At 34.2% G+C, this 26,904-nt stretch overlaps 1 protein-coding gene across 1 annotated transcript in view; it reads left to right on the top strand.

Annotated features, from left to right (window-relative positions):
• The window catches only part of MAP4K5 (mitogen-activated protein kinase kinase kinase kinase 5), a 171,904-nt gene that overhangs the window by 99,755 nt on the left and 45,245 nt on the right, over nucleotides 1–26,904 (top strand). Inside the window, exons 12-22 of the mRNA XM_069082327.1 lie at nucleotides 5,577–5,658; nucleotides 6,614–6,730; nucleotides 8,279–8,357; nucleotides 11,316–11,374; nucleotides 12,574–12,641; nucleotides 18,354–18,396; nucleotides 22,628–22,772; nucleotides 23,317–23,414; nucleotides 23,639–23,680; nucleotides 24,958–25,042; nucleotides 26,164–26,243. Coding sequence (XP_068938428.1) covers nucleotides 5,577–5,658; nucleotides 6,614–6,730; nucleotides 8,279–8,357; nucleotides 11,316–11,374; nucleotides 12,574–12,641; nucleotides 18,354–18,396; nucleotides 22,628–22,772; nucleotides 23,317–23,414; nucleotides 23,639–23,680; nucleotides 24,958–25,042; nucleotides 26,164–26,243 — 898 coding nt within the window. The remainder of the gene's footprint in view (nucleotides 1–5,576; nucleotides 5,659–6,613; nucleotides 6,731–8,278; nucleotides 8,358–11,315; nucleotides 11,375–12,573; nucleotides 12,642–18,353; nucleotides 18,397–22,627; nucleotides 22,773–23,316; nucleotides 23,415–23,638; nucleotides 23,681–24,957; nucleotides 25,043–26,163; nucleotides 26,244–26,904) is intronic.

Below are 26,904 nucleotides of genomic sequence, written 5' to 3'. Positions count from 1 at the left end.
TCCCTTGTCGTGCCAAAAGGACGGGGACAAGAGACCCCCGAGAGTAAAATTTGGAAGTAGATTTTATTTGCTGCAAGACTGTTCGGGATCAGGCCCAAATTGAACAGTGAGTCTGCATGGACAATGTGTCGGCTTTTAAAGGGATACCATGTTGTAAACGGTTGGGTATTATGAAAGCAGAAACTTGCAGAGGCCAAGAACAGTGATTGGTCAGTACACACCTTGAAATTCCTGCCGCCGAGCCAAGTCTCCCTGACCTGAAAGCCCACCTACCTCTGTGGGGGTGGCAGAGTTCGGTGGAGGAGGGTGGAACTGACCTGGCAGTCTGCTCACTTCCCTGAGGGAGGGCTGAGGTTGGGAGATGGGAAAACCACATAGCCAGGTACAACACCCTCTCTGTCTCTGTCTCCCTCTCCGTCTCCTTTCTCTCTCTCTCTCTCCTTCTCTCTCCCTTCCTTCCTTCCGCCTTCCCTTTCCTGCTCTTCATCTTACCCTCCCTCTCCCTCACCTCTCTCCCTCTCTCCTCCCTTCTCTCTCCCCCTCCGTCTACCTCTCTGTCTCCCTCTCTCTCTCTGCCTCACTCCTTCTTCCTCTCTCCACTGTCCCTCCCTCTCCCTCTTCTTCTTCCTCTCTTTCCACACTCACTCCACAATTCCAGGAGAAATTATCTGCTTATGTTTAGATTTTGGCTCATATTTAGAGCTTCCTCAAAATGGCAAGTAGAAGGGTACCTAACCTACAATGTAGATCAGTTATAGGAAAGCTGTTTGTTTCTATTATACAAAAGAAATGCTTAATATACCCAGACTCACAAAGGCACATTAATAGAAAAACATACAGCAATAGTTACTTTACTACTGTGATATTATCATAGGGGGTTAAAACTTAAAACATTAAAACATGATGCAGTTTGTAGGATTATTAAGCAGACATTTTACTTTTCACCTCAGCACTATACTAATTATCTTGCTAAGTCCATGTCTTTCAGGCCAAATCTTGGGTTTGTCCTCCAATAGTAGATATAGAAGGGGCCCATTCTGGGGTTCAGGCAGCACCAAATGAGAACCCAGGATATCTCAGCCTTTCTGACTCATAAGACTGCCTCCAGGGATGCTACAGTCATTTTGGGATCAGCATCTGGTTGTCTCTGATCAAAAAGAAGAAACAACGTTGAAGACACAGCCATAGATCCAGATTCAAGCTCGCTTAGCTGAGTTTCTACTCTAGCTGCTATGTAGGAGCAATCGCCATACTTTAGGGTTAGAAAAGATCACTCTTCTTGGACCCCTAATGAAAGTCCCAGAGTTGTACAGTGCCATCTGTGGCATATCTCTCTTATCAATTGAGGGTGTTTTTTTTTTAATACTTAATGATTCTGTAAGGCAACTTTATATGATGCAAGTAACTTTTGATGTCACAGACATAACTTTTTAATATTTCATTTTTTTCTGATTACATGTGAAAACAATTTTTAACATGCATTTAAAAAATTTTTGAATCCCAAATTCTCTCCCCTCATTTAGAAAGCAGGCACTTTGATACGGATAATACGTGTGTGGGTCTTGCAAAACATATTTCCATATTAGCCATGTTGTGAAAGAAAACAGATAAAACCCCATTCTCTCCCCCTCCCCAAAAGTATACTTCAATCCACATTCTGATTCCTTCAGTTCATTTATCTGGCCATGGATAGCATTTTTTATCTTGAGTCCTTATTGTCTTGGATCATTTCATTGCTGAGAATAGCTAAGTCATTCACAGTTGATCATCATGCTGTTACTGTGTACAATGTTCTCCAGATTCTGCTCACTTCATTTTGCATCAGTTCATGTAAGTCTTTCCAGGCTTTTCTGAAAGCATCCTACTCATCATTTCTTATAGCACAGTAGTATTCCATCACAATCATATACCACAACTTATTCAGCTATTCCCCAACTGATGGGCATTCCCTCAATCTCTAATTCTTTGCCACCACCAAAAGAACTGCTGTAAATTTTGTACATATAGGTCCTTTTTAAAAGACTAAATCTTTTTTGGGATATAGATGTAGTGCTATGATATTATAGCTTTTTAAAAAGTTGATTTGCTTAACCCTTGATTCTTTTTGGAAAATTTTTCATCTTGACATCCTGCATGTCCACTTCCAAAATACAGATTCAGATTGTTGGGTTGCACGCTGCCTACAGTTACAAAGCAAACACTAGTCTTCTTTTTCATTAGTTACAGTGCTTAAAGATATTTGAGGATTTCAATGATAGGACATAGTGGATCCTTATTTTTTAGATTTTATGTTAAAAAAAACTTTGTTTTTCAGTATTTCCACTACTTAAATTATAATTATCTTTATTTAGACTAGTTTCAGCTACTCCAGTGAATTTCCCTTTCAAACCAGTTGTGTAGATTTCCATCACAAAAAGATATTCTCTTTTAAAATACTGCAGAAATGAAAAAATTCAGTAATTAAATTGTTATTTATTTTTTAAAATTTCAAGTGCTTATCTTACATGTACCCTAACTCTTCCCTAAATTTAAAGGAATGGCTATTTAATAAGATTTTTGTTCATCATCATAATAGCTAGCATTTATAGCTAGTGCTTTAAGGTCTGCAAAGGGCTTTACAAATGTTATCTCATTTTATCCTCACAATAATCCTGGAAAGAACGTGCTTTTATTATCACTATTTATAGATGAGCAGACTGAGGCAGATAGAAGTTCAGGGACATATCCAGAGTCTCACAGCTCATAAGTTTCTGAGGCAGAATTTGAATTTGGGTCTTCCTGACTCTTAAGTCCAACACATTTTCATAGTTTTTTTTTTAATTTACTTCAGTGTTGCCATAAATCTGTTAAATATTGTAAAAAAGCCTACCTAATAATCTTAGATAACTTTATAATCTGTGTTTTGTTGGGGGATTGGAGAGGGCTTGGTTTACAAAAACAAAGGAAAGAATTAAAGCAAGGAATTGAAATAAAAGTAAGCATTTTTACCTTAAATTCCTGAATTTTCCATACTATGGATCAATCAACAAGCATTTATTAACTGTCTACTATATGTACCAGGTGCTGTGCTAAGCACTGGAGACATGAAGGTCCCTGCTCTTAAGATGTTCACAGTCTAATAGGGAAGGTAATATGCAAACAACTTATGTATAAACCAGTTTTATACACACACATACATCCTATATTTATATAGGATAAATTTTCAGAATAATCAACAGAGGAAAGGCACTACCATTAACAGGGATTGGGAAAAGCTTTCTCTAAAAAGTAGGATTTTATCTGGGACTTGAAGCTAAGAAGTGGAAATGAAGAGTGAGAGCATTGTCTCATTGGAGACAGACAATGAAATTTGGCCCAAAATTGAGAGATGGAGTATATTGTTCAAGAAAAAGGAAGGAAGCCAGTATCACTGTATCACAGAGTACATGGGAGGCATAAGAAGATTGGAAAGATGTATATATAGAGGGCATGTTATGAAGGGCTTTATTTGACAGAGAATCTATCTTTGATCCTAGAGGTGATAGTGATTCACTGGAGCAGAGGGGTGACGTGGTTGAACCTGCAATTAGAAAAGCCATTTTGACAATTGAGTACAAAATGATACAGTCTCCCTCCTCTCAGAGAACCTACATCTTGCAGGCAGATGAGTACATGCACTAGTATATACAGAATGAATAGAAATAATTGTACAAAACAATTTAATAAAAGATAGTTTGGAAACAAGGTCACTAGATAGCATAAATGTAATTCTCTTCAATAAAATACTACTTTTCCATTACTGAAGGTACTCTGTTGTGGTTTATTTAATTAAAAAAAATTTTTTTGAGGAGAGAATGTTTACCCCATCACATTTTACAGTGAATGATTTTTGAATCTCAAGTATTATGGGATGTTAAGGTTCACTGATGAATTCAACTATGGATGTGGTCTACTGTTCAGTTGCTAAATATCTAGTTCAAATTAAGTTATACCTTAGATGATACCCTTCAAAAATCAGAAAACTTGGAAGTTTATAGATAAGCCATATTAATAATAGTAGTATTACTAACTCATTTGATGTCCTGTCAGCATGAGTTAAGAATTATACAAGCCTTAATTCAGAAGTTAAGTATTCTTATGATCTGAATAAATTTGATATGTAAACTGGTTTTAAAATAGGGAGAACTTAGCGTACATGGGGAACCTGAATGGTGGTGGTGGTGGTGGTGGTGGTGGTGGTGGTGGTGGTGGTGACACTGAGAAATGTAACCGATATGACTACTATAATTAGTAGTTTTTAAAAGTTTCACTCAAAGATAGTTTAATTTCAGATTTATAAACTTCACTTTCAAATTGAAACAAGCACCCTGTGCCAACTGACAGATAGGAGCAAATCACTCTGTCATAGAGATTAAACAAACATCTGCCAATTCAAGTTTGATTTCATTTGTTGTGTCTGCTCCATGAAATAATCACTACCTTGAATTTACTGTCAATTCAAGCAAATTTGCTACATTACTCTCACTTTTGTTGACTTTGATTGGAATTTTGTTTTCACTTTAGAAAGTGAATTTATCTGTGAAGAAATTGTATTACAAACAGTCCCCACAACTCACTACTTCCTTAAGAATCTTCTGTAGCCACTAGATAATCTTTGTTTTTCTTCAGTGCCTCTATTTCAAGGTACTTAAGTCAGTTGACACTCAGAAGTCAAAGACGTACCTTGTTAGTACCTTTGATGAATTATGGTGGTTTATAGGAGAAAGTCATTGCCTATCTCTCAAGTGACCAATTGCCCCTTCTGGAACTCTCCTAAAACCTAACAGGTATAATTGTAGTGGCAAAAATGCCACCTTTTGTCATACAGACCTTTTCAAGTGGCCTACAGTCACAGAATTTAGAGCTGGCAGTATCCTCAGAGATCATATAGTCTAATCTCATTGTAGAGATAAGGAAATAGGTTCAGAGAAGTTGTGGCTTCACACAAGTAATAAGTAGCAACATCAGAATCAATCTAGGTTCTTTGATACCAAAATCAGTGTTCTTTCCATTACAGCACACTGCTGCCACTTTCTAGCCCAAGGAACCTGCAGGTGATAAGAAAGCTCCTTCCATTACCAACATCACTCTTGGTCCTAACTTGTCTTCTTTGCTTCTTCTTTTCCTAATAGGGTGCAAGTATCCTCTAGGACTATGTGGGGTGTCCTCATAGCTATGCCTTCATAGACTAGGCAATATGAAAAAGAAATTCTGCTTTCTGAATGATGTTTTTATTACAAAATAAAGAACTTTGCATTCTTAATTGTCCAACTTTCCCCTGCCACTTATCAAAATGTTTGATTCTTAGTAATCGCATTGTTACAACAAATATTGTCTAATCCTTGTTTAAGGATAGTGGCTTAGATGTTTTCAACTAAATAAAACAAAAATTGAACTTTTGTGTAAATTTTGTAGCCTTGTGGTTCTGAGTGGTCTCAAACATATATGTTGATACTTACCAGACTTTATAAATTGCATTTACAGAGAAATGCCAGTAATGTTATAAAACTAAAACTAATGAAACATGTCTCTAACATGTTTCTTTTTTTTATCTAAAGGTCATCAACATTCCATAATTTTGTCAAAATAGCATTAACCAAAAATCCAAAAAAGAGGCCAACAGCTGAAAGACTTCTAACTGTAAGTGTTTAATTACATATTTGTGTGTAATTTCAAACAAGATTTTGAAGTCTCATTAGAACAAATGCCTTTCTCCTTTGAATTGAATTGAATCAGTTTTTCTTTTATAATGGTTATTCCTAGAAGAGGAACCTAATATTTTTCTCATATAAGAATAAAATAGCACAAGTCAATAAGCATAAACAACGATGTCCGTATTAAAAATCAATGCCAGAATTTACAGGCACCCAAAGAAAAAAATGTTTTGATAAAATTTTATTTAAATTTTTTTAATAGTTTAAATATTTTGACTTTTGCATATGCAGATAATTTTCTTTACTGATATATACTTTGAGTTGATTTTTTAGTAGTCGATAAGTTCAGTTCAGCACCAAACCACTTAGACTTTTGTCCACCAACCCAATATATATATAACATTTGTGAGGTCATTGGCCAGTGTCTTAAAATATAGTACTAATCAGGGCGGCTAGGTGGCGCAGTAAATAGAGCACCAGCCCTGGAGTCAGGAGGACCTGGGTTCAGATCTGGCCTCAGACACACGCACTCACACACACACACACACACACACACACACACACAAACACACTTAGCTGTGTGACCTTGGGCAAGTCACAACCCCAATTGCCCTCCCCTCCAAAAAAAGGCCAAAATATATATATATAGTACTACTCATAGCCAAATTTTTGCCTTTAATTCATAATTGGGCCAATCAGTTTTGCAAAACAAACTCTTTCAACTATGGACTTCATTGCTATAAGTAAATTGTATACAAATGACATGTAATTCAATACTTTTAAAAGTTGATTTGCATAGTAACTGCTCATTTATTTGGTCTTATACCATTTCCTGAATGAGAAAAGTAAAATAAAGAATTTTATAGGTGATATATATATATATATATAAAATTTTAATCTCAGAATATATTTTTGTGTTTTTGTTTTTGTTTTTTATCAAGCATAGTTTTGTAGGACAGCCTGGTCTCTCAAGGGCACTAGCAGTTGAATTGTTGGACAAAGTAAATAATCCAGACAACCATGCACATTATATTGAAGGAGATGATGATGATTTTGAGGTGAGGAAACATTTATTACTCTCATTGGAGAATAAATACATATAAAGATATAATTAATAGCCTATGTCATATAATTTAAACTATTGTTAAAAATTTTTGGCTCACAAAAATGATTAGCCTTATAAAATCAACACTTGCCCTAACTGTATTTGCTGATGATAGCAAATCTTGCCTTTTCTCTTCTGTTCCTTTTACTGCTCTCTTTATCCCCAGGTTAATGTTTTATAATCTAGATCCCTAGTTAGGTCATTAAAGGTAAAGTCATTAAGAAATTAAAATTAGGCATAGGTCATGAAGTGTGCAGTCTCTGTGCTCATATGTCCCTATATAGCCTTTCTCTTTCCCTCAGAAAAAATTTGATCCATAAAACATGTTATTCTGGCCAAAACCTTCTCCCAAAACTGCAGTTTCTATCCTTAGCCAACAGTTCAGTTGAGAATTTGCTAACATTTACTTTGTTGTATCTGTTTAAGAAATTATCAGTTTAACGGTTGTTTGTTTTTTTTAAGTTTACAAACATTGCTGTTAACCAAGAGAACGAAAGTGTTTGCCAATGGCAAATGCACTCAGAACACATCTCAGAAAAATTGATGATGGAAAATCAGGAATGATATTTTCTTGTTTCTCCAATTTGCAAAATTTTTTAAGCACAAATAATTTTATGTTTAGTCTTCAAGATAAATTGTTTCCGTTGTACTCCCATTATTTTCATAAGCAATTTTATTTGATCAGACTTAACAATGTGCTTAATATTTCTGGAAAATATTATAGTAAGACAGATTTGATTTATAAGTACATTGCCTTTAAAGTCTTGATCAGAGTGAGACATATCTGGTCCTCAGCTTATTTTCACCCAGACTTCAGGATAAATGTGTAGGTTTGTAAATGTGTACATATAAACACCTATGGTTGTGAAAACTACAACATGATTTAAAATCGGTAGTAACAATATTCCCCATTTCCACAGTCTACATGTCACCCTCTCATCTTTTTAAAAATTCTCATTCTTTTTCTTCCTTTCCAAGTCTTTCTCTTTTTATTTTTCCATTCATTTCCCTTCTTTACATATTATAGAATTTAACTTTTAAAATTATATGTAATTGTCTTTTGATAATTTATATTTTATTTTTCTTTAAAAATTAAGTGTTTAATAATTGTTGGTTTATTTTAAGTCATCATTGGACCTTAGTAGAAAAAAAATCACCATTTTTTTCAAACCAAGTGTCTTCATGTTTTCTCACTGACTAGAAATAATCAAGAATTTGCATAAATTTCTTAAATCATACTTGTGAAGTCTGGATTAATGAGCAAGACTTTTTCAAAAGGAAATAATATAAAATGTTAAAAATAGGATTATAAGTTGTCTAATCTTTAGTGAGCCTTTGACCAATCACACAATTGTCAAAATTATTCCCTATAGTCATTATATTTTTTCTTTGAATTTTCATTTAACTTACACTTGATTTTCATAGTTTTTAAGTAAGTTTTTGGAGAACTTACATTACAAAAGAGTTGTTGAAATTGGATTATTTTTTGTTACATTTACAGCCCCATGCAGTTGTACGTCATACTATTCGGTCTACAAACAGGAATGTCAGAGCTGAACGAACAGCATCAGAGATAAACTGTATGTATTTATGATATATTTTAATTTGTCAGTAATGTTGTGTGGTTAAAAGTTCTTGTATTTCTTGAAGAATTTTCAAGGCTGAATGTATAATTATAGATTTTCAAAATTATATTCTGACAAAATAATACCAAAATTTGGCTTCTCTTTGCAGTCTTAATTTCCTCATTTTAGTTTGATGTGTTTTTATTATTTCGTTAAAGCAAAGAATTATACTAGAAATGAAGTTCTGTTTTTAAAAATTAGTTGCAGATTATTAGTGTGTTGTCACATTTAGAGATTATAGGTTAATAAATAGCTTTACATGATTTTTAGGGAGATTAAAGAGGTTTTTTTTTCTTCGAAAAGCTAAGATATAAGTATATGCCATTGTCACAGGTTTAAACACTCAGTTTTTGTTGTTTCTCTATTTCAGCAGTTACTTTTTTTTTAATAGACATTATGGTTATAAGACTCATTGATTTTGTTATACTTCTTTTTGATGCAATCATGTTCCTTGAAAAAGATTAAAAATTGAATTAAGCCATCCTACTCTTTAACCAGAAATTTTTAAACAACCAAATAAAAGTAAATAAAGCGTGCTATGTAGAGATTTAGTTTATTAACACTTATAAGTGTTATAAGACCAGATTCTGCTTATAGTATATATAGGCTTAATAGTATAATTGATGGGCATAGGTGATAAAAACCCATTTAATGAGTTTACATAGTGGTATAGAATTTTAGATTTTATTTACATGTGTACATACACATATGCGCACACATACTTTGTTGTCTTTTCTTAGGCTATTTGCATGTTGTCTCCCCCATTAGATTTTGTTTTTGTTTTTTTGCTTTTTGGAGGGTAATTGGGGTTAAGTAACTTGCCCAAGGTCACACAGCTAGATTGTGTGTGTGTGTGTGTGTGTGTGTGTGTTTGTGTGTGTGTGTTAAGTGTCTGAGGCCGGATCCTAACTCAGGTCCTCCTGACTCCGGGGCCTGCACTCTACTCACTGTGCCACCTAGCCGCCCCTCCCCCATTAGATTTTGAGCTTCTTAAAGTCATGCGTCATTTTTAAGGACCTTTCTTTTGTATCTCCTGTGCTCAACACAGTTCTTACCAAATAGGAAGAGCTTAATAAACGCTTGTTTATTTGAGATTCACACAAATATTTTGAAAGGAAAATTTAATCAAATTGGAAGGAGAAATAGCAAAATTCAATATATCCCTCTTAGACCCAGACAGATCTAACAGAAAACTGAACAGGAGAAGTTAAAGGCCTTTAACAGAACTTTAGAAGGGTAGATATAATAGAGTTGGAGTGGAAAAGAATGCACATAACTCTCAGCCATTTATTCTACCTTTACAAAAATTGACCATGTGCTAGAGCAGGGGTGGGGAACCTCTGCCCTTGAGGGCCACATGTGGCCTTGTGCTAAACCATAAAAATTTCATAAGCAAAGAAAAACAGAAATTAGCAAATTTTTAGCAGCCACGATGTAATAAAAATTATAATCAATAAGGGACCTTTGAAAAAAGGTTTCAAATTAATTCAAGACTAAATAATTTGATCCTAAAGAATTGATAGACAAAAGAACAATTCCTAGAAAGACTAAGTAATTTCATCAAAGAAAAAGACAATATGCCAAGATTTAGGGGATAATAATTTTAGCTAGTAGTTATATAGCATTCTAAAATTTGGCAACACTTAACATGTGTTATTTTATTTGATCTTCACGACAACCCTTGTGACATAAGTGATATTATTGTCTCCTTTTTACAGTTGAGGAAACTGAGGCTGAGAAAGATTAAGTGACTTGTCCAGGGTCTCACACATTAGGAAGTGTCTGAGGCAGGATTTTATCTCAGGTCTTCCTGATTCCCAAGTCAGCTCTCTAAATATTGTGAATGCCTAGCTGCATCCAAAGCAGCCCTTAGGGGAATATATATATTGCACAGTCTTTTCATTGGTAAAATATAGAAAGAGTAGATCAACGAATTGGGTGTGCAACTTTAAAAAAAAAAATTGGAGCAGTGAATCAGAAAACCTTAACTAAATTTTTAAAAATAGAAATGTGGAAAATTAGAGATCAACACACTAGAAAGCAAAAACATACTGGAAAAACAAATTAAAGTAGGAGATTTGAGAGATAGAAAGCATAGTTTAAACATTAATCTGATTTTTAAAGTTGTTCCTAATATCTCAAAATGCACTTGAAAAAGAAATAAAAGTGGGGTGGCCAGGTAGCACAGCGAGTAAGAGCACTGGCTCCAGTGTTGGGATGACCTGGAGATTGAATCCCGGGCTCAGACACTTATCACCCACGCAGAAACACCTGGCCGTGTAACTTTGAGCAAGTTACTTAACCCCAATTGCTTAGGGGCGGCCAGGTGGCTCAGCGAGTAAGAGTACCAGCTCCAGTGTCGGGATGACCTGGATCAAATCCGGGCTCAGATACTCAGCACCACACCCAGAAATAACTGGCCGTGTAACCTTGAGCAAGTTACTTAACCCCGATTGCTTTAAAAAAAAAAAAAAAGAAATAAAAGTATATGAAAGAAAAGATTTAAAGAAAATTCACAGAAGAAAACAGGAGATTCACAGGGCAACATTGACAAATAAGACAGCTTTGGCACTAATGTGCTAAATTAAGTTTAAACTAAATTTTAAAAAAGTTGGATATAATTAAATTCATAGTTTCTTTTTTCCCCCCTCTTCTTTGTTAATGTAAGTATCCATATTTATGTACAGTGTAGAATAACAGTAAAAAATTAGTTTAAAAAGTATTATTGTATTGATCTGAATTTGCTGTAAAGTATATATACATGTGTATCTCTTTCCCAGACGACATTAGGTTTTGTCATTTTTATTTTTTCCATAGTGGCTTATAACACAAATTAGTTCTTACAGGTTTTACTAAAATTTGAGTGTATAAACATTGGAAAATATAATTATCTGTTAAACATGTATTTTGCAGTTGACAAACTACAGTTTGAACCTCCTTTAAGAAAAGAAACAGAAGCACGTGATGAAATGGTAAGAGTTTTAATAATTTTTCTGTTTCGTTTTCATTTTTAAACAAAATAGCTATCTTCATTTCATGTCAATCATTTGATTTCACACATGAAAAATTATAAGACTCAGAATTTTAATTTGGAATTCTTATAAAGTATTATGCATGAGTTTCCCTTCAGGTATGGATTTTTATAGCACTTTTTAAAAAAGTGATTTGTCTTCTTTCCAAATGAAAATATTTACTTGTTAGACTTATATAACAGAGGTCTCTCTGGGTAATTGATTCCCATCTTCTGAATGTTAGGACTAGTTTTCTTTCCCTATTTCTATCTTTCAGATAGATATAGATATGCAGATATAACTATAAATAGATAGATATAGGTATATATTTGTTTTTGCAAAATATCTCACTTATAGTTCTGGGCTTAAGAGAATCTCTATTTTTCTGTCCTTGTCACTTCTTGCTCCCACCTTCTCGATTTTAAAATTAGATATCTTGTCTAGTTATAGTTTTGCTTTATCCTTTAAAAACTAGATGATGCATTTTTCACATTATTGTTTTTTGCTTAGTTAGATGATAGCATTTCGATATTCAGTTTGTCTTATTGGACTGTTATTCTTGATCTCATTCCTTTTGGACTTGGAATTTTGCCCCACCATTTTTTCCAGCCCTGTTTTTCATTAACTCCACTCCCCCTACTACTCTCTACATTTCAGTTAAAGTAATACTCCCTATTCTGATATACAACACAAGTCCCGTCTATATTTTCGCTGGCCATTCCCCATGCCTCTAATGTATTTCCTTCTCACCTCTTAAAAATCTCTCTCTTCTTCCAGTAACACAGCTCAAATACCATCCTCCATGTGAAATCTTTCCTCTGCTCCCAAATGCTAGTGCCTTTTCTTCTCTAATTACATTTTATTTATCTAACTTACATTTATTTATATTTATTCTCTTCATATTTATTTTGTGTGTAACTATATATGTACTTTTTTGTTGTTTCTTCATTAGGATACCAGCTCTTTATGAATTAAAGATTATTTCATTTTTTAATTTGTATCTCCTGTACCTAGAAAAGTACCTGTCACATAATAGATATTCAGTAAATGCGTATTGATGGGTTGATTGAGTGAATGGAAATACTTTTTTTCCTGAATCAAGTAGTAATTCATCTTATATTCAGTGTGTGACATTAAATTGTATTTTCTTATTTCCTTAGGTAGTATCAGGTGACACGGACTTTTCATTACAGTGGAATCCTTTTGTAGATAGTGCAAACACCAGCAGGTAATGACTTGATAATGTTAGATAATTTTTTTTCTATTTAAGTGAATGCTTGTGGAAAGGGACCTTTTACAAACCTTCTTATGTTTTGTTCATCTATATACTTGCAAGTGAAAAAGTAGTTAATGTACAATTGTGCCTGAATAACATTGCAGATTGAGTACTAGTATAAGGTTATATTTTCTTATCATAGTTATGTATTGTTGTTTTTCAGTCATGTCCAACTTTTCATGACCCCATTTAGGGTATTTTTGGTAAAGATACTGGAGTGGTTTGTAATTTCCTTCTGCAGCTCATTTTATAGATGAGAAAACTGAGGCAAACCGGGTTAAACCCCAGGTTTAGCTAGTAAGTGAGGCTGGATTTGAATTCAGGAAGATGAATCTTCCTGCCTCCAGTCCTGGCACTCTATCCATTGTGCCACCTAGCTGCCCTTTCATAGTTATATACCTGGATATATTTTGATGTTTTTATTTTATTTTTTTTAAATAGCTTTTGCATAATATAGTAGGTGGGTTAGTATTTTCAATTTACTAACAAGAAGTTAATATGTCATTAACATTTCAGTTAATTATGGTAGTGTTACTGACACAGCAGCATAATATGGTAGAAAAGATGAAGTATTTACATTCTAATAGGGAGAAAAGAAATGTGTCACCTCAGAACTTTATATGTCTTCGAGTGTCATGGAACCAATTTTATTATATATATTTTTTAAGCAATTGGGGTTAAGTAACTTGCTCAAGGTTACACGGCCAGTTATTTCTGGGTGTGGTGCGAAGTATCAGAGCCTGGATTCAATCCCGACTCTGGGGCCGGTGCTCTTACTCACTGAGCCACCTGGCCGCCCCAATTTTATTATATTTTAATAAGAAAAAGAGAAGGGAAAAAGGAATATGCTAGAAAAGAAAAAAATTAGTAAGGGGATTTGAACTGATTGTTATAATCCATGTACAAGAGAAGACTGCATGACATAGAGTAGTCTTGCACAATCTGCAGGCCACTTATGGCCTGTCGGGCTGGTTGCAGCAGGCCTGAGGATTAATGGTGGCTAGCAAACATGTAGAGGAAAACATCTTTTGTATGTAGAGTAGTTCCTTTGGCAGACTGTAGATTGTGCCGGCCTGATGTAGTGGAAGAGATGGGTTTAGCAAGCTGCATGTGTGAGCATCACTTTAATCAGAACCAGAGAAAGGAAGGCTGAAGATGAGCATATACACAGAATTTAGTGTAAAAATGAATAAAACTCAGCATCAGATGAGAACAGAGAAGTGAGAATGATGCAGGAGTTAAGAAGAAGGGTAAATTCAAGGAGATGATTGTAAGTAAAATAAACTCCAAGTCTGGAGGATGGATCATGAGGAGAGAAAGTAAAAGGAAAAGAAGAAAAGATGAGAAGCTGCCATCAGGAACTCGACAAGGGGAGAAGAGAAACAGCGTATCAGAACAGACTCCACGAAATACAAATAACGAAGGTTGAACTTTTCCTTTTCTTTTCCTACTTTCTTTTTTGTATGTGAGTGGGTATAAAGAGAAGAAAAGGTATAAGCAAATAGGTTAGGAGACAGGGAAATACTCAGTAGTTATAACCATAAGATGAATATGATGGACTTTACCCATCAAAACAGAAGAGGATGACAGACTGTATTAGAAAGCAGAACCCAGAAAGCTGATAGAACACTGGGCCTGAGTAAGGAAGACCCGAATTCAAATCTGGCCTCAGACACTGACTCAGTATGCAACCCTGGCAAGTCACTTAAACTTTGTTTGTCTCAGTTTCCTTAATGTCAAATGGGGATAATAGTAATACCTACTTCACCTGGTTTTTCTGGGGATCAAATGAGATATTTGTTTTTAAAAAATGCTTGACATTGTGCCTGGCACATAGTAAGCACTATGTAAATGGCTTACTTATTCCTTTCCTCTTCCTCTTCCCAGAATCCAGTAAGATACACAAGAAGCTGAAAGACTCACAAAGAGTTTAAATAAAAGACTAGAGCAAAATCTGTTATATTCTAAGGTGAACTCAAAAAAGCAGGGGTAATAATCATGACCTCTGACAAGACAAAAGAAAAAATAGACATGATTAAAAGAGATAATACAGGGAAAATTCATTATGCTAAAAGCACCATAGATAATAAATTTCAATATTTGATGTGTGTATTGAATGGTAAACTTCTAAATACTTAAAAGAAAAAGTTTGTTGATTTACAGAAGTAGTAAATCTATAATGGTCAGGAGATTTTGGTATAGATTAATCTAACAAATAAGAAAGAAGATAAGGACCTGAGCAGAATTTTAGAAAGGTTATAATGTACTATCAATTTACTGAATGGGATCACAAAAAGAATATATGTGTTTCTCTGATCTGTGCATGGCAACTTTACAAAAATTAGCCAGGTGTAAGGGCACAAAAACCTTATATATTAATGCAGAAATATAGAAACATACTAAATATAGCCTTTAATTCACAGTGAAACAAAAATTATATTCTTTAAAGATCCTTTTAATCAGAGATTGAATAACTTAATCCTAAACAGTTGGCATGTCAAAGATTAAATCTTGGAAACATTATTTCATTATAAAAACTGAAAGGAAGCGATATACCATGCCATAACTTTTGGAATGCAACCAAAAAGTCTTGAGAGGGAAATTGATATTTCTGGGTTTATTTGTTTTTTTTTTCCAAAAGAACAGCAATGAATTGGACATATAAACTTTTAAAAATCTAGAAAACCAACAAATTTAAAAGGTCAACTAAACATCAAAATAGAAATTCAAGTTGGAGCTGTTTTTTTTAACTAATAAAAGAGAAGCCGATAAATAGTCTCTGTTTTTTAAGAAGACAAAATTGCCATTATCAAAAATGAAAAAAAAAATCTTAAGAAATAAGGGAAAAAGGGAAATTATTAGAACCTATTTTGCCCAGTTATATGTCCACAGAGCTGCCAACATAAGTTAAATAGATGTATATTACCATAAATAAAAATATCAAGATTAACAGAACAAGAAACAGAGGATTTAAGTAGGTTAGTCTCAGAAAAATAAAACAAGCTGTAAAGAAACTCCCAAAGAGGGGGAAATGCCAGGATTAGATAGATTTACAAGTGCACTCTATCTGACCGTCAAAGAACAATGCCACTATCACATACAGTAAAAGAAGGCATCTTACCATGTTACTTCTGTGATATAAATATCTTGATACCTAAACCAGGGAAGGACAAAACAGAGAAAGAATATATGATCAATATTTCTAATATCAATGCAAAAATTTAAATAAAATACTAATAAAAAGATTTCAACAACATGTAAAAAAGATTGTGCATTGTGACCAGTAGGATGTAGAGTAGGAATCAAGGTTTGTTCAGTATTAAGATAAACAATCATAGTAGACCATGTTAATAAAAGTGATCAAAACCACATCATTATATCAACAGATGCCAAAAGAGCATTTGTTGTTGTTGAGTCATTTCAGTTGTGTCTGACTCTTCGTGATGCTTTTGGGTTTTTTGTTTTTTGCAAAGATACTGAAGTGGTTTTGATAAAATGCAATAACCATTTCAGTTAAAAAAAACTAAACTAAACTAAAAAGCATAGGAATAAGTGCACTTTTAAAAAGTATGACAAATCTTATCTATTTGAAACCAAGAGTTAGCATTATATGTAATGGAGATAAACTAGAGGTCATTCCAAAAGAAATCAGGGGTAAAGGAAGGCTATCTATTAATTCCACTTTTATTTAACATTGTGCTAGAAATGTTACCTTTTAACAATAAGAGAAGAAAAAGAAATAAAAGGAATAAGTATAGGGAAAGAGGAAACATAACGATTGCTTTTTGAAAATGATATAATGGTCTACTTTCAGAACCTTGTGGGTTCCACCAAAATATATTGAAACAATAACAAGCAGAGTATCAGCATATAAAATTAACCTCATCAGTCTTGCTATATATTATCAATAAAACACAGCAAGAAGAAATAATAATAGCATTTATTTAGTGCTTTAAGATTTACAAAGTGTTGTATTTATATTACCTCATTGTTATAGCAGTCCTTGGATGTAAGTGCTATTTTTATCCCCGTTTTTACAGATGAGGAAACTGAGGCAGGCAGAGGCTAAGTGACTTGCCCAGGGTCACACAGTAAGTGTCTGAGGCTAGATTGGAATTCAGGTCTTTTAGTGTACCACCTAACTATAGAACATGTGAAATATTCTAGGAGACTACTTGCCAAGACTTAAGCAGGAACTGTATGAATACAATTACAAAGCATTATATAGAAGTGGGGAAAGGGGAGGGAACAAGAATTAAGTGCCTTCTGTGTGCCAGGTGCTTTACAAGTATTGTTTCCATTTTACAGATGATGAAACTAAGGTAAATAGAGGTTAAGTGACTTACCTAGGGTTAAGTGTTTGAAGACCACCTTGAATTCAAGTCTTCTTTACTCCAAGCCCAGGACCCTATCCATTGTGCCATCCAGCTGGAAGCTTTATTTTAGAATTAAAAATATGTTTAAATATATAAAAAGATAATTTTTCAAGGTTAGATTATGCCAATATAATAAAAATGACAGTATTACCTAACTTAACTTATTCAGTGCCCATATCAGTCAGACTAACCAAAGGATTCATCTAGACACAACAGATCAAGATTAATAGGGGAAAAAATTAATTAGTGAAATAGATTAGATAGACAAGGTACAGAAGCAAATTAGTATAATGGCATAGTATTGTATAAACCCAGAGATCCCAGGTGTGCATTGTTTGACAAAAAATGCTGGGGAAACTGGACAGAAATCAAGTTCAGACCAGCATTTTCACACTATATACCACAGTAATCTCTAAATGTATACATGGCGTCAGTCTTCAAAGTCAACAAGTCAGTAAGCCTAGGCACAAGGTTAAGTGCTAGGCACAAAACAGGCCTTCTTCCCTCAGAGCTCACAGTCTGATCTGAGAAACAACATGCAAAGTTTCTAAGATAAACTAGCATTCAATGGGAACAGGAAGCAGTTTTTGTAGAATGTCCAAAAAAGGACAAGAAACAGCAAAACCAATGTCCCTAGATCATAGAGGGATATGGAAAGGGATTAAGGTGTAAGAAGACTGGAAAAGTGGCAAGGGGTCAAGTTATGAAGGGCTTTACAGTTTTTGCCCACAAAAAAAAAACAGTGCCATTAAAATTAGAATTAGTTAACTGGTTTAAAAAAGTAAAACAAAACCCCAGGTATGGGTTCTAATCCTGATATTTAGTAGTTGTATGACCACTGGTATATCACTTAACTCCTAATCCTTTAGTTTCTTCACTTGTAACATAGGAATAATATTCTACACTTCAGATGGTTGTTAAGAAAATGGCTTTGTAAATCATAAAATATTATATAAATGATATTATATTCAGACTATTGTGATAAGGATTTTTCTTTGCAGCCTTTGTAATGTCTTGTTGCTTTGTACTCATAGTTTAAATATATTTAAAATTAAAAATTTAAAATATGTGTTAAATTATGATGACTTTACAGTATTTTCCCAAAAGATTTTTTTTCTTTGTGTATATGTAGGCTGTATTTTTGCCCTATATACCTTCCAAAGAAAATCAGATTTCTTTATACTGACTTAGAATTTGTTAGTAGATCTAAGGGTTTCCTGACTTATAGAAGATAATACTTTATGACCCCTAAATTTATGTTTTCTAAAAGATCCTATTCTCATGTTAGGTCAACTTTTAAGCATGCAGTACCACCACCACTACCTCCTAAGGTAAGTTGCAAAATTATTGTAAAGTTTAAAAATATTTTGTAAATATTTGAATTTTGTCAAAATACTAAAAACTGAACTTCACCTGGAAACTTTCTTCTAATTAAAAAAAGCAATGCAAGTTGTCCAGTGTGTATTTTCTATGTATTCTATGGGAGTGAGAAAAATCTCAGTATAGCTGATGGAGTCAACAGTGTTACTTTACAAATATAATGTTATGATAAATATACTGAAGAATTTAGGTAAGACCTGGTGCTATGGATGCCTGTGATCCCTGTTACTATGGGAGGCCGAGGTTGGTGGATTCTGAGGCTGATGGATTGCTTCATCTTGGGAATTCTGAGCTACAATAGACCTAAAGCCTGCCAGGTGACTGTACTAAGTCCAGCACCAATATGTTAAGCACACCCCAGGAGTAGAGGACCACCAGGTTGACTAAGGAGGGGTGAACCGGTCCTACTTAAAAATAGAGCTCATAAGAGCTTTCATGCTTTTCATCAGTGGGTTTAAGACCGTGAATGGCTATAGCATTTCTAGCTTTGGTGAGATAGGAAGACTTAGTGTTTTTAGTATCTTTTAAGGAAAATTTAGCCTTAATTTTTATTGGGAAAGGGATTAGGCTATATCCCTCACCACAGTATGACCTTCAGGGCATATCTTTGTTTTGAACTTAATGTGATTTATGGTGTAAAATCTAGAAGTGTGTCTTTAAATTTCTATAGGACATTCACCTGGTTTTCTGCATGGTACCCCAAATGTACAATTTCTAAAACTGAGTTTGTTTTCTTCCTTCCCAAATCCATTGCTCCTAATTCAAAATCTTTAATACTTTTTATAACTTTGGCTCTTTCTCCCACTTCTCTTATCTAATGTTGCCAAGTCCTTTGGATCATTCCATGACATATCTTATTATAAACTCATAGGTTCACAGGTTGAGAGCGGGAAGCTACCTCAGAAGTCTTTTAATTCAGCTCCCTCATTTACAGATGAGGAAGTTGAAACAATTCTCTTCTTTTTGATGACCTCATTGGTGCCTGTTATATCTATTGAGATGAATCACAGAATTATGTATCTAGTCTTAGTATTATATTATTCTTTTTGTATATTAGTCTATATTAGGCTCAGGTCCTGCATTACTGAATACCCATTTTGAACTGTATTTCTCGTAGACATCTCAAATAGAACTCATTGTATGCACTGATCTTCCCAAATCCTCCCATCTTATGAAATTTCCTGTTACTGGAAAGAAATTAAGGAAACCACCATCCTTCCAGGCACCTGGGTTCACATTCTAAATGTAATTTTAAGAGAAGGCTCTCCTCACTTTTACTCAACTTGCATATTCACTCACTTTACCGTATCTTGTCCTTTCTATCTCCACATCTCTCACATGACCACTTCTCTGTACTTATACAGAAACCAATCTAATTTAGGTCCGCATTACTTCTTAACTTGGGACTGTTCCACTATCCTCTTAATTGGTCTCCCTTCCTAAAAGTCTCTTCTGTCTCCAGTTCATCTTTTTACACAACAGCCAAATTGATTTTCCTAACATGCAGTTCTAACCATGTCACCCTCCCCCCCCCCCCCCCAGAGTAAACATCTGTGTTTCTACTTTCCCTCCAGGATGAAATATAAAACTCTTCACAGCTTGACCTCAAATAATCTTTCCAATCTTATTCCTCCTCCATAGATACTAAAATATAACCCAACTGGTCTTCTTGCTGTTCTTCATGCACAACACTCCATTTTTCAGCACTGCATCTTTGTACTGTATTCTACCTCCCTGTAATGTATTCCCCCCTCATATTTTCTTCCCTGGTAACGTTGTAAGCTTCTTGAAGTCAGGGACTGTTTTTGCTTTTGTCTTTGTATCTCTAGCGCTTAGCACAATTCCTCACATATAGTAGGGGCTTTGCAAATGTTTGCTGAAAATGTATGACTTTTACCTCTAGAGTACTTAAGTGACAAATAATTGATTGTTTTCTTTTTTATCAAACAATAAATAAGCATTTATTAAGCATCTACTTTGTCCTGGGCACTGTGCTATGTGCTAGAGATACAAATATAGTCGGTCTATTCTTGCAAAGATCTCACGTTCTTATGGAAGAGATAAAATGTATACATCATAACTACAAAGTGGATAAATATACACGTATATAGTAGTAAAATGCCAAGGTACTTTTAGGGGTGCTAGTAATTGGGAGAATCAGGAAAGGTTTATGCAGAAAATGGTACCTGAGCAGTATCTTAAAGGAAGAAGGGGAACTCTTACACCTGGTAAGAATGCTGTATGATCTGTGCATGTGGGGTGACCAGAATAAAGGCACAGAGACAGGAAGTGAAATTTTATAAGTGAGAAACAGAATACCCCCATTTGACTGATTCACAAAATGTGAAAGAGGGAGTAATGTCTAATGAGATGGGAAAGATAGGTTGAGGCTGTTTTATTTAGGACTTTAAAGACTAAACAGAGTAGTTTATGTTTTGTCCTAAAGACAATAGGAAGCCACTGAAATTGAATAAGGGGGTTGAGTTGTCAAATATGTATGTAAATTCCAAAGGACTAATGGTGGAAAATGCTGTCAGCCTCCAGAGAAAGAACTTATGGAGTCTGAATGCAGAACAATTTTTCACTTTCCTTATTTTTGTGGGGTTTTTGGTCACAACATGACTAATATGGAAATATGTTTTGCATGATTGCACATGTATAACATATATCAAATTGCTTACCATCTCAAGGAAGAGTGGAAGTGCTGTGGGCTGCTCAGTGTCCAGCACTTAGCATGATTTGGAGACGTGAATAAGAAATGACCAGGGTGTGACTAGGTGGCGCAGTGAGTAGAGCACTGGCCCTGGAGTTAGGAGGACCTGAGTTCAAATGCAGCCTCAGACACTTAAGACACACACACACACACACACACACTAGCTGTGTGACCTTGGGCAAGTCGCTTAACCCCAATTGCCCTCCAAAAAGCAAAAAAAAGAAAAGAAATGACCAGGCCATGTGGGTAGTTCAAGGAAGAATGATGAACTCCATTTATTGATTCTTAGGACAAGGTTTTTATAGAGCAATGAGACAAAGGAAGGGAACTCAAGTATTGATATCATTACCTTAATCTGTCATATCCTGGAAGTAGCATGGCAGTAAGGCTTTTGTTCTCTAGGTGCCAGAAAGTCTTAGGAAAAGTCAGTTAACTCCTTCCATGTGCAGTCACATTACAAAGGATGCTCTTGAGGGCTGGCTTCTGGGCCTGAAGCCAAAGCCGCATCATCAAGTTCATCTGCATAGGAACTGACCACTGAAGAATTCAGATATTTTGGTTTTGACCAACTAAAGTCTTGGGGCAGAGCCTGTTTGTCTCAGAATTCAAACAGCATCCTTATAAGTGTAACCCATATCAAAAGAACTCAGGAGCTAACTTAACAAAAATTCGCATCTCAAAGAGGTCTTTGATGTTTGGGTCCACTCTCAATGGGTAATTATCTGAATCCTGGATCAGGCCTCTTTGGCTCCCAACATGGAAGAAAGGTAGAGAATTTGGAACTCAAAGTTTAAAAAAGGAAGAATGTTTAAAAATTGTTTTTACGTATAGTTGGGAAAAAAAGGAAATAGTATTCAAAAGGAAAAAGAAAATGTATGTAAAGGAAATTACTCAAGCAGCATTGTGTGATGGACAGGAATGGTAAGGAGCATGAGGCAGGGAGACCAGTTAGGAGGCTATTATGGTAATCAAAGCAAGAGGTTATGAAGATTTGAACTAAGGTGGTCATTCTCTGAGTGACAAGAAGGGATAATATGTGAAAGATATCATAACAATTGAAATGTTAAGATTTGTCAGTTTATTATCTCTGTGGAGGCAGAGAGAATGAGCAGTCAGGAATAATGACAGGTGTATGTATCTGGAAGACTAGAAATGTCTTTGACAGAAATAGAGGATTTTAGAAGAGGGAAGGGTTTAGGGGGAAAGATAGTGAGTTCCACTTTGTACATAGTAAATTTAGGACATCTAGTTTAAAATGTTCAAAAAGATGGTAATTAAGGATGGAAATTTAGGAGAGAGGCCTCAGGATGGATATGTTGAGATCTGGGACTTTTCTGCCTAGAGATGATATTTAAACCCCCAACAGTGGATGAATCACCAAGTGGGCAAATGAAGAGGGAGAGCAAGGCATAGAACAAAACTTTTAAGCCAAGTATATTTAAATAGTATTTTATTTTTTCTTGTTTTAGCCAAAGATAAATTATTATTCTGAGGACAGTTTCGCAGATGAAGAAAAGTCATCAACCATAAAATATTGTCCCAGTTCAGAGAACAGAGCTCCACAAGTTCAAAGAAGACAAAGTTGTATTCCTGGGATTGAGACTTCCTCTCTTGGTATGAGTAATAGGGTTTGCTGATCTGAATTTTTCAGAGCCAAATACTGGGACATAGATAAATATTGGAAAAGTTGAAAAAAAGAACTTTTTTTTTCCATTTGGGGTTAGTTTTTTGGAACCATTTTCTGTTCAAAATGTTTTCATATATTAAGCCTGCTATTGAAATGATAATATAGTCTTGGCACATGTTAAAGAGAGTATCAGAGGGGCGGCTAGGTGGTGCAGTGAGTAAAGCGCTGGCCCTGGAGTCAGGAGGACCTGAGTTCAGTTCCAGCCTCAGACACTTAACACCCACACAACAACAACAAAAAAACTAGCTGTGTAACCTTGGGCAAGTTACTTAACCCCAATTGCCGTCTTAAAAAAAAAAAAAGGCAAAAAAAAAATACAGTACCAGATTTGAGTATCTTTTCTGGTAACACAGAACATAATCAAATTAAGGGTCACCTATTACACATAATATTGTAGAAAAAATATATATATATTTAAAAAGTGTACTTGTTTATACAGTAATTTTCCTCTACACTAATGATTCTTTTTAGGAAATGGTGATGGTGTTTTGAAATTGATTAGTGAAAATGCAGGAGGATTAGGACAAGCACCACAGTTACCACGAAAAAAGGACAAGCGAGACTTTCCTGTAGGTATTCCATGCTCTTGATGATCTGGAACAAGTATTATATTTGCAAAGTAAATGAAATATTTAATGTTGTTAGGTATATCTGGTTAACAATTAACATATACATATATAAAGGTTTTCTATGTCTTATAAAATATTTAGAATATTTTAAATTAAATTAATTTTTATAAAGCAATAAATTAAATTAAATTAAACTAGAATATTTAAACATTTTTTCCCCACAGAAACCAGCCATCAATGGCCTTCCACCAACCCCAAAAGTATTGGTAAGAAATATTTTAAATATGAAATTGTCAGTATTTGTTTAGTAACAGTATATATTTATTTAATATTGAAGAAAATTATTGTGTAAATGTTAAGTAGGATAATCAGAAGACTGTTATTTATAATGCAGTGTTATATGGATTTAGTCGTTATGTATCATAGTGAGTGGATTTCAGCACTTGGAATTAGGAAGATCTGAATTTAAGTCCTGCCTTAGGTGCTTATTAGCTGTATGTCACTTTAACTTTCTCCATTTACCTCAATTTCATCATTTGTAAAATGGGGATAATAAATACATCTACCTTGATTTGTATGAGGATCAAATGAGATAATATTCATAAAGTGCTTTTGCAAAACTTAAAGTACTATATAAATGCTATTAAATTAACCATTATTTATCATAATCCAAAAGTCAAGCCATATCTTCTAAAAAATAACCCTAATAATTCCAATGTCAAGTATTGTTTTCTGTAAGTTTTATTTTTAATTATTATTTTGAAACTTAAAATACCTTTTTCATAGAAATTATGGAAGTTAAGTTCACAGATCACCTCTGTAATCACAGAAGACTTTAACTAAAATAATGCTAGTCATTTTCTACTTCATTTTGGCTTAAATTGGTCTTTGTCATTTAGTCTGGCAACTTAACCACCATTGTGCCTATGAGAAAATGGACACCAATGTTTGATAAGGAAGAAATTCTTGTGTATATTTGATCATAAGCACACCTACTATCTAACTATTAGTAAGAGATGTAGCTATGTGATATTTTTTTTACCTTGCCAATAACAGTTTTGGCCAAAGGTCTCACTTTATCTAGCTCACAAAGAATTTGCCCTTGGAATGATGCAGTCCACCTGTTTGTGTGAACAGAACTTTTGCAAATTGTTTGTCAAGAAGTCCCTTTAGTTTTTGCCTGATATAAAACAAGTATGTTAGTTCTCTTCTCTGATCTCAACCTTATGAGTGTTTCACAGTAAATATGATCCCTATATAAATATAACCTATAATAAAATAGCCTGTATTTTCACATTGAAGATAAATTAGGAATCCATAGAAATTTGGGAAAGCAATAATATAATGTATGTCACAGTCAGAATTAAGTTCCATCTTGATGCCCAAAAGGTAGAACCAGGAGTGGGGGTTTGGGGGGGGGGGCGCGATGGAGAAGAAGAGGCTCCTTTGATTGAAGATCCCAAATTATGGCACAGTTATTTTCTAAAGAGATAAGAAATGACTATATTAAAGTTAATAATGATTTTAATTTATTTTTTAAAAGATGGGAGCATGTTTTTCAAAGGTTTTTGATGGTTGCCCTTTGAAGATAAATTGTGCAACATCCTGGATACATCCTGATACAAAAGGTAAAATTTCAGGGATTTTTTCATTGTAATCATAACAGAATACCAAGTGCAAATAGAATTAAGAATCCAGTGATTTAAGTTTTCCCAGTTTCCCTGATCACTATAAAAATGTGTCAGAGAAAGAAGATCTCATATACTTAGTGTATGTGAATATTGTATGTAAATATTGTGTATGTAAATATTCATAGTAGCATTTATTGGAAGCAATTAACTAGAGATAAAGTGAATGCTCATTGGTTTTAGAATGTCTGAACAAATTGTTTACATGAATATAATGGACTTTTACTGTTCTATAAGAAGCAAAGAATTATGAAGGATTGCAAGAAGCATGGGAAGACTTATGTGAACCAATGCAGAGTGAAGTAGGCAGAACCAGGAAATCATCACAGAATGTTTGCAGCACTGCCAATGAAAAATGAAACTGTTCAATGCATATTCACATGTTATATACATATGTTTTATAATGACCAAGCAGAACCCAAAGAAAAGAAATGGGCAAACCCATTTTTCTCCCTTTGTAGAGGTGGGGAACTATGAATGTGCCTAAACTCTTAGACTCAATTGATGTGTTGATTAAGTTTTATTGAACTTATTTTTAAAAATTCCTTGTTGCCCAAGGTTCACTTAGTAGGAAAGGGGGAGGGATATATTTGGAAATTAAAGTGATATAAAAAGAAAAATATTACAAATGTGAATTTTTAATGACATGCAAAGTTGATTAATGGAAGAGAGGAAACATAAAAATCTCAATTGCAAGATTAGATCTTGTCTAAGAGACAGGCAACAGTTTCATATTTTAAGAAATCTTTCAACCTTAATCTAACAACCTTCCTAGTGGCAGAACAAATAAAAGTTTCTTTATGTAAGTGCTTCACTTGTTGGGTAGAGCAGTTTGTTGTAACTACATTTTGAGAAATGAAACAGTTGTTATAGTAAAGTTGAAAAGAGTGAGCTGGTATGAAATTTTTAAATTGACATTTTTTTCAGATGATCTTTTGCTGTATAATCTATAAGTGGACTATAATATGTAACTAAAATAGTGCTCCATTTTCTATAAGGAGCAAATTCCCAACACTAATTCATGGAATTCATTTACAAAAACTTTTATCTCTTCCATTTAGATCAGTACATTATTTTTGGAACTGAAGATGGTATTTATACATTGAATCTAAATGAACTACATGAAGCAACAATGGAACAGGTAATTAAGAATTTTCAAGTTAGAATTCAATTTTGTTAAATGGAGAAATCAGATGATTGTATTTTATTGAAGCCCAAGGCTTAAAATCCTTGATATAATTCTTAAAAACATAATAATAATTCTTACCTTTATTAATCATAAAATAAAGGCTTTTTATTTTTGAATCCAGACCTTTGATTTCATTGGTGTAAAAAGCTCTCAGGAAATTTTCTCTTAACAATTCAAATAATAGATTTAAAGTGTTAAAGAGTTGTCTAAATCCCTGAGAAGTTACATGACCTACCTAGGGTTTCATGGTATATATCAGAGGGAGATGTTGAACCCAGATCTTCCTGACACTAAGGCTGGGGGCTCTTTCACCTAATATTAATATATCCTTATTATCAATTATTAGTAATAATGACAGACAATTATGTAATGGTCTAAAGTCCATAAACTAATAGACTCTGTTGGAAGGGGCCTTTGGTATCATCTTGTCTAACATATTTTAAAAAGAATCTTCTCTTTTCCCAACAAATGATCATCCAGCCTCCACCTGAAAATTTCCAGTGATTGAAAATTCACTGCCTTCTATTTCATTTATGGGTAGCTCTGTTAGAAAGTTGTTTTTGTTTTTTTTTCCCCTCATATCACACTTAATTCTACTCTTAAACTTTTTTCC

The sequence above is a fragment of the Petaurus breviceps genome, unplaced genomic scaffold (genome assembly GCF_028583685.1).
Source record: "Petaurus breviceps papuanus isolate PSGF00001 unplaced genomic scaffold, PetGlider_PUasm1.0 164, whole genome shotgun sequence".
NCBI classification, from domain to species: domain Eukaryota; kingdom Metazoa; phylum Chordata; class Mammalia; order Diprotodontia; family Petauridae; genus Petaurus; species Petaurus breviceps.
This window is presented reverse-complemented; position numbering and strand designations above follow the sequence as displayed.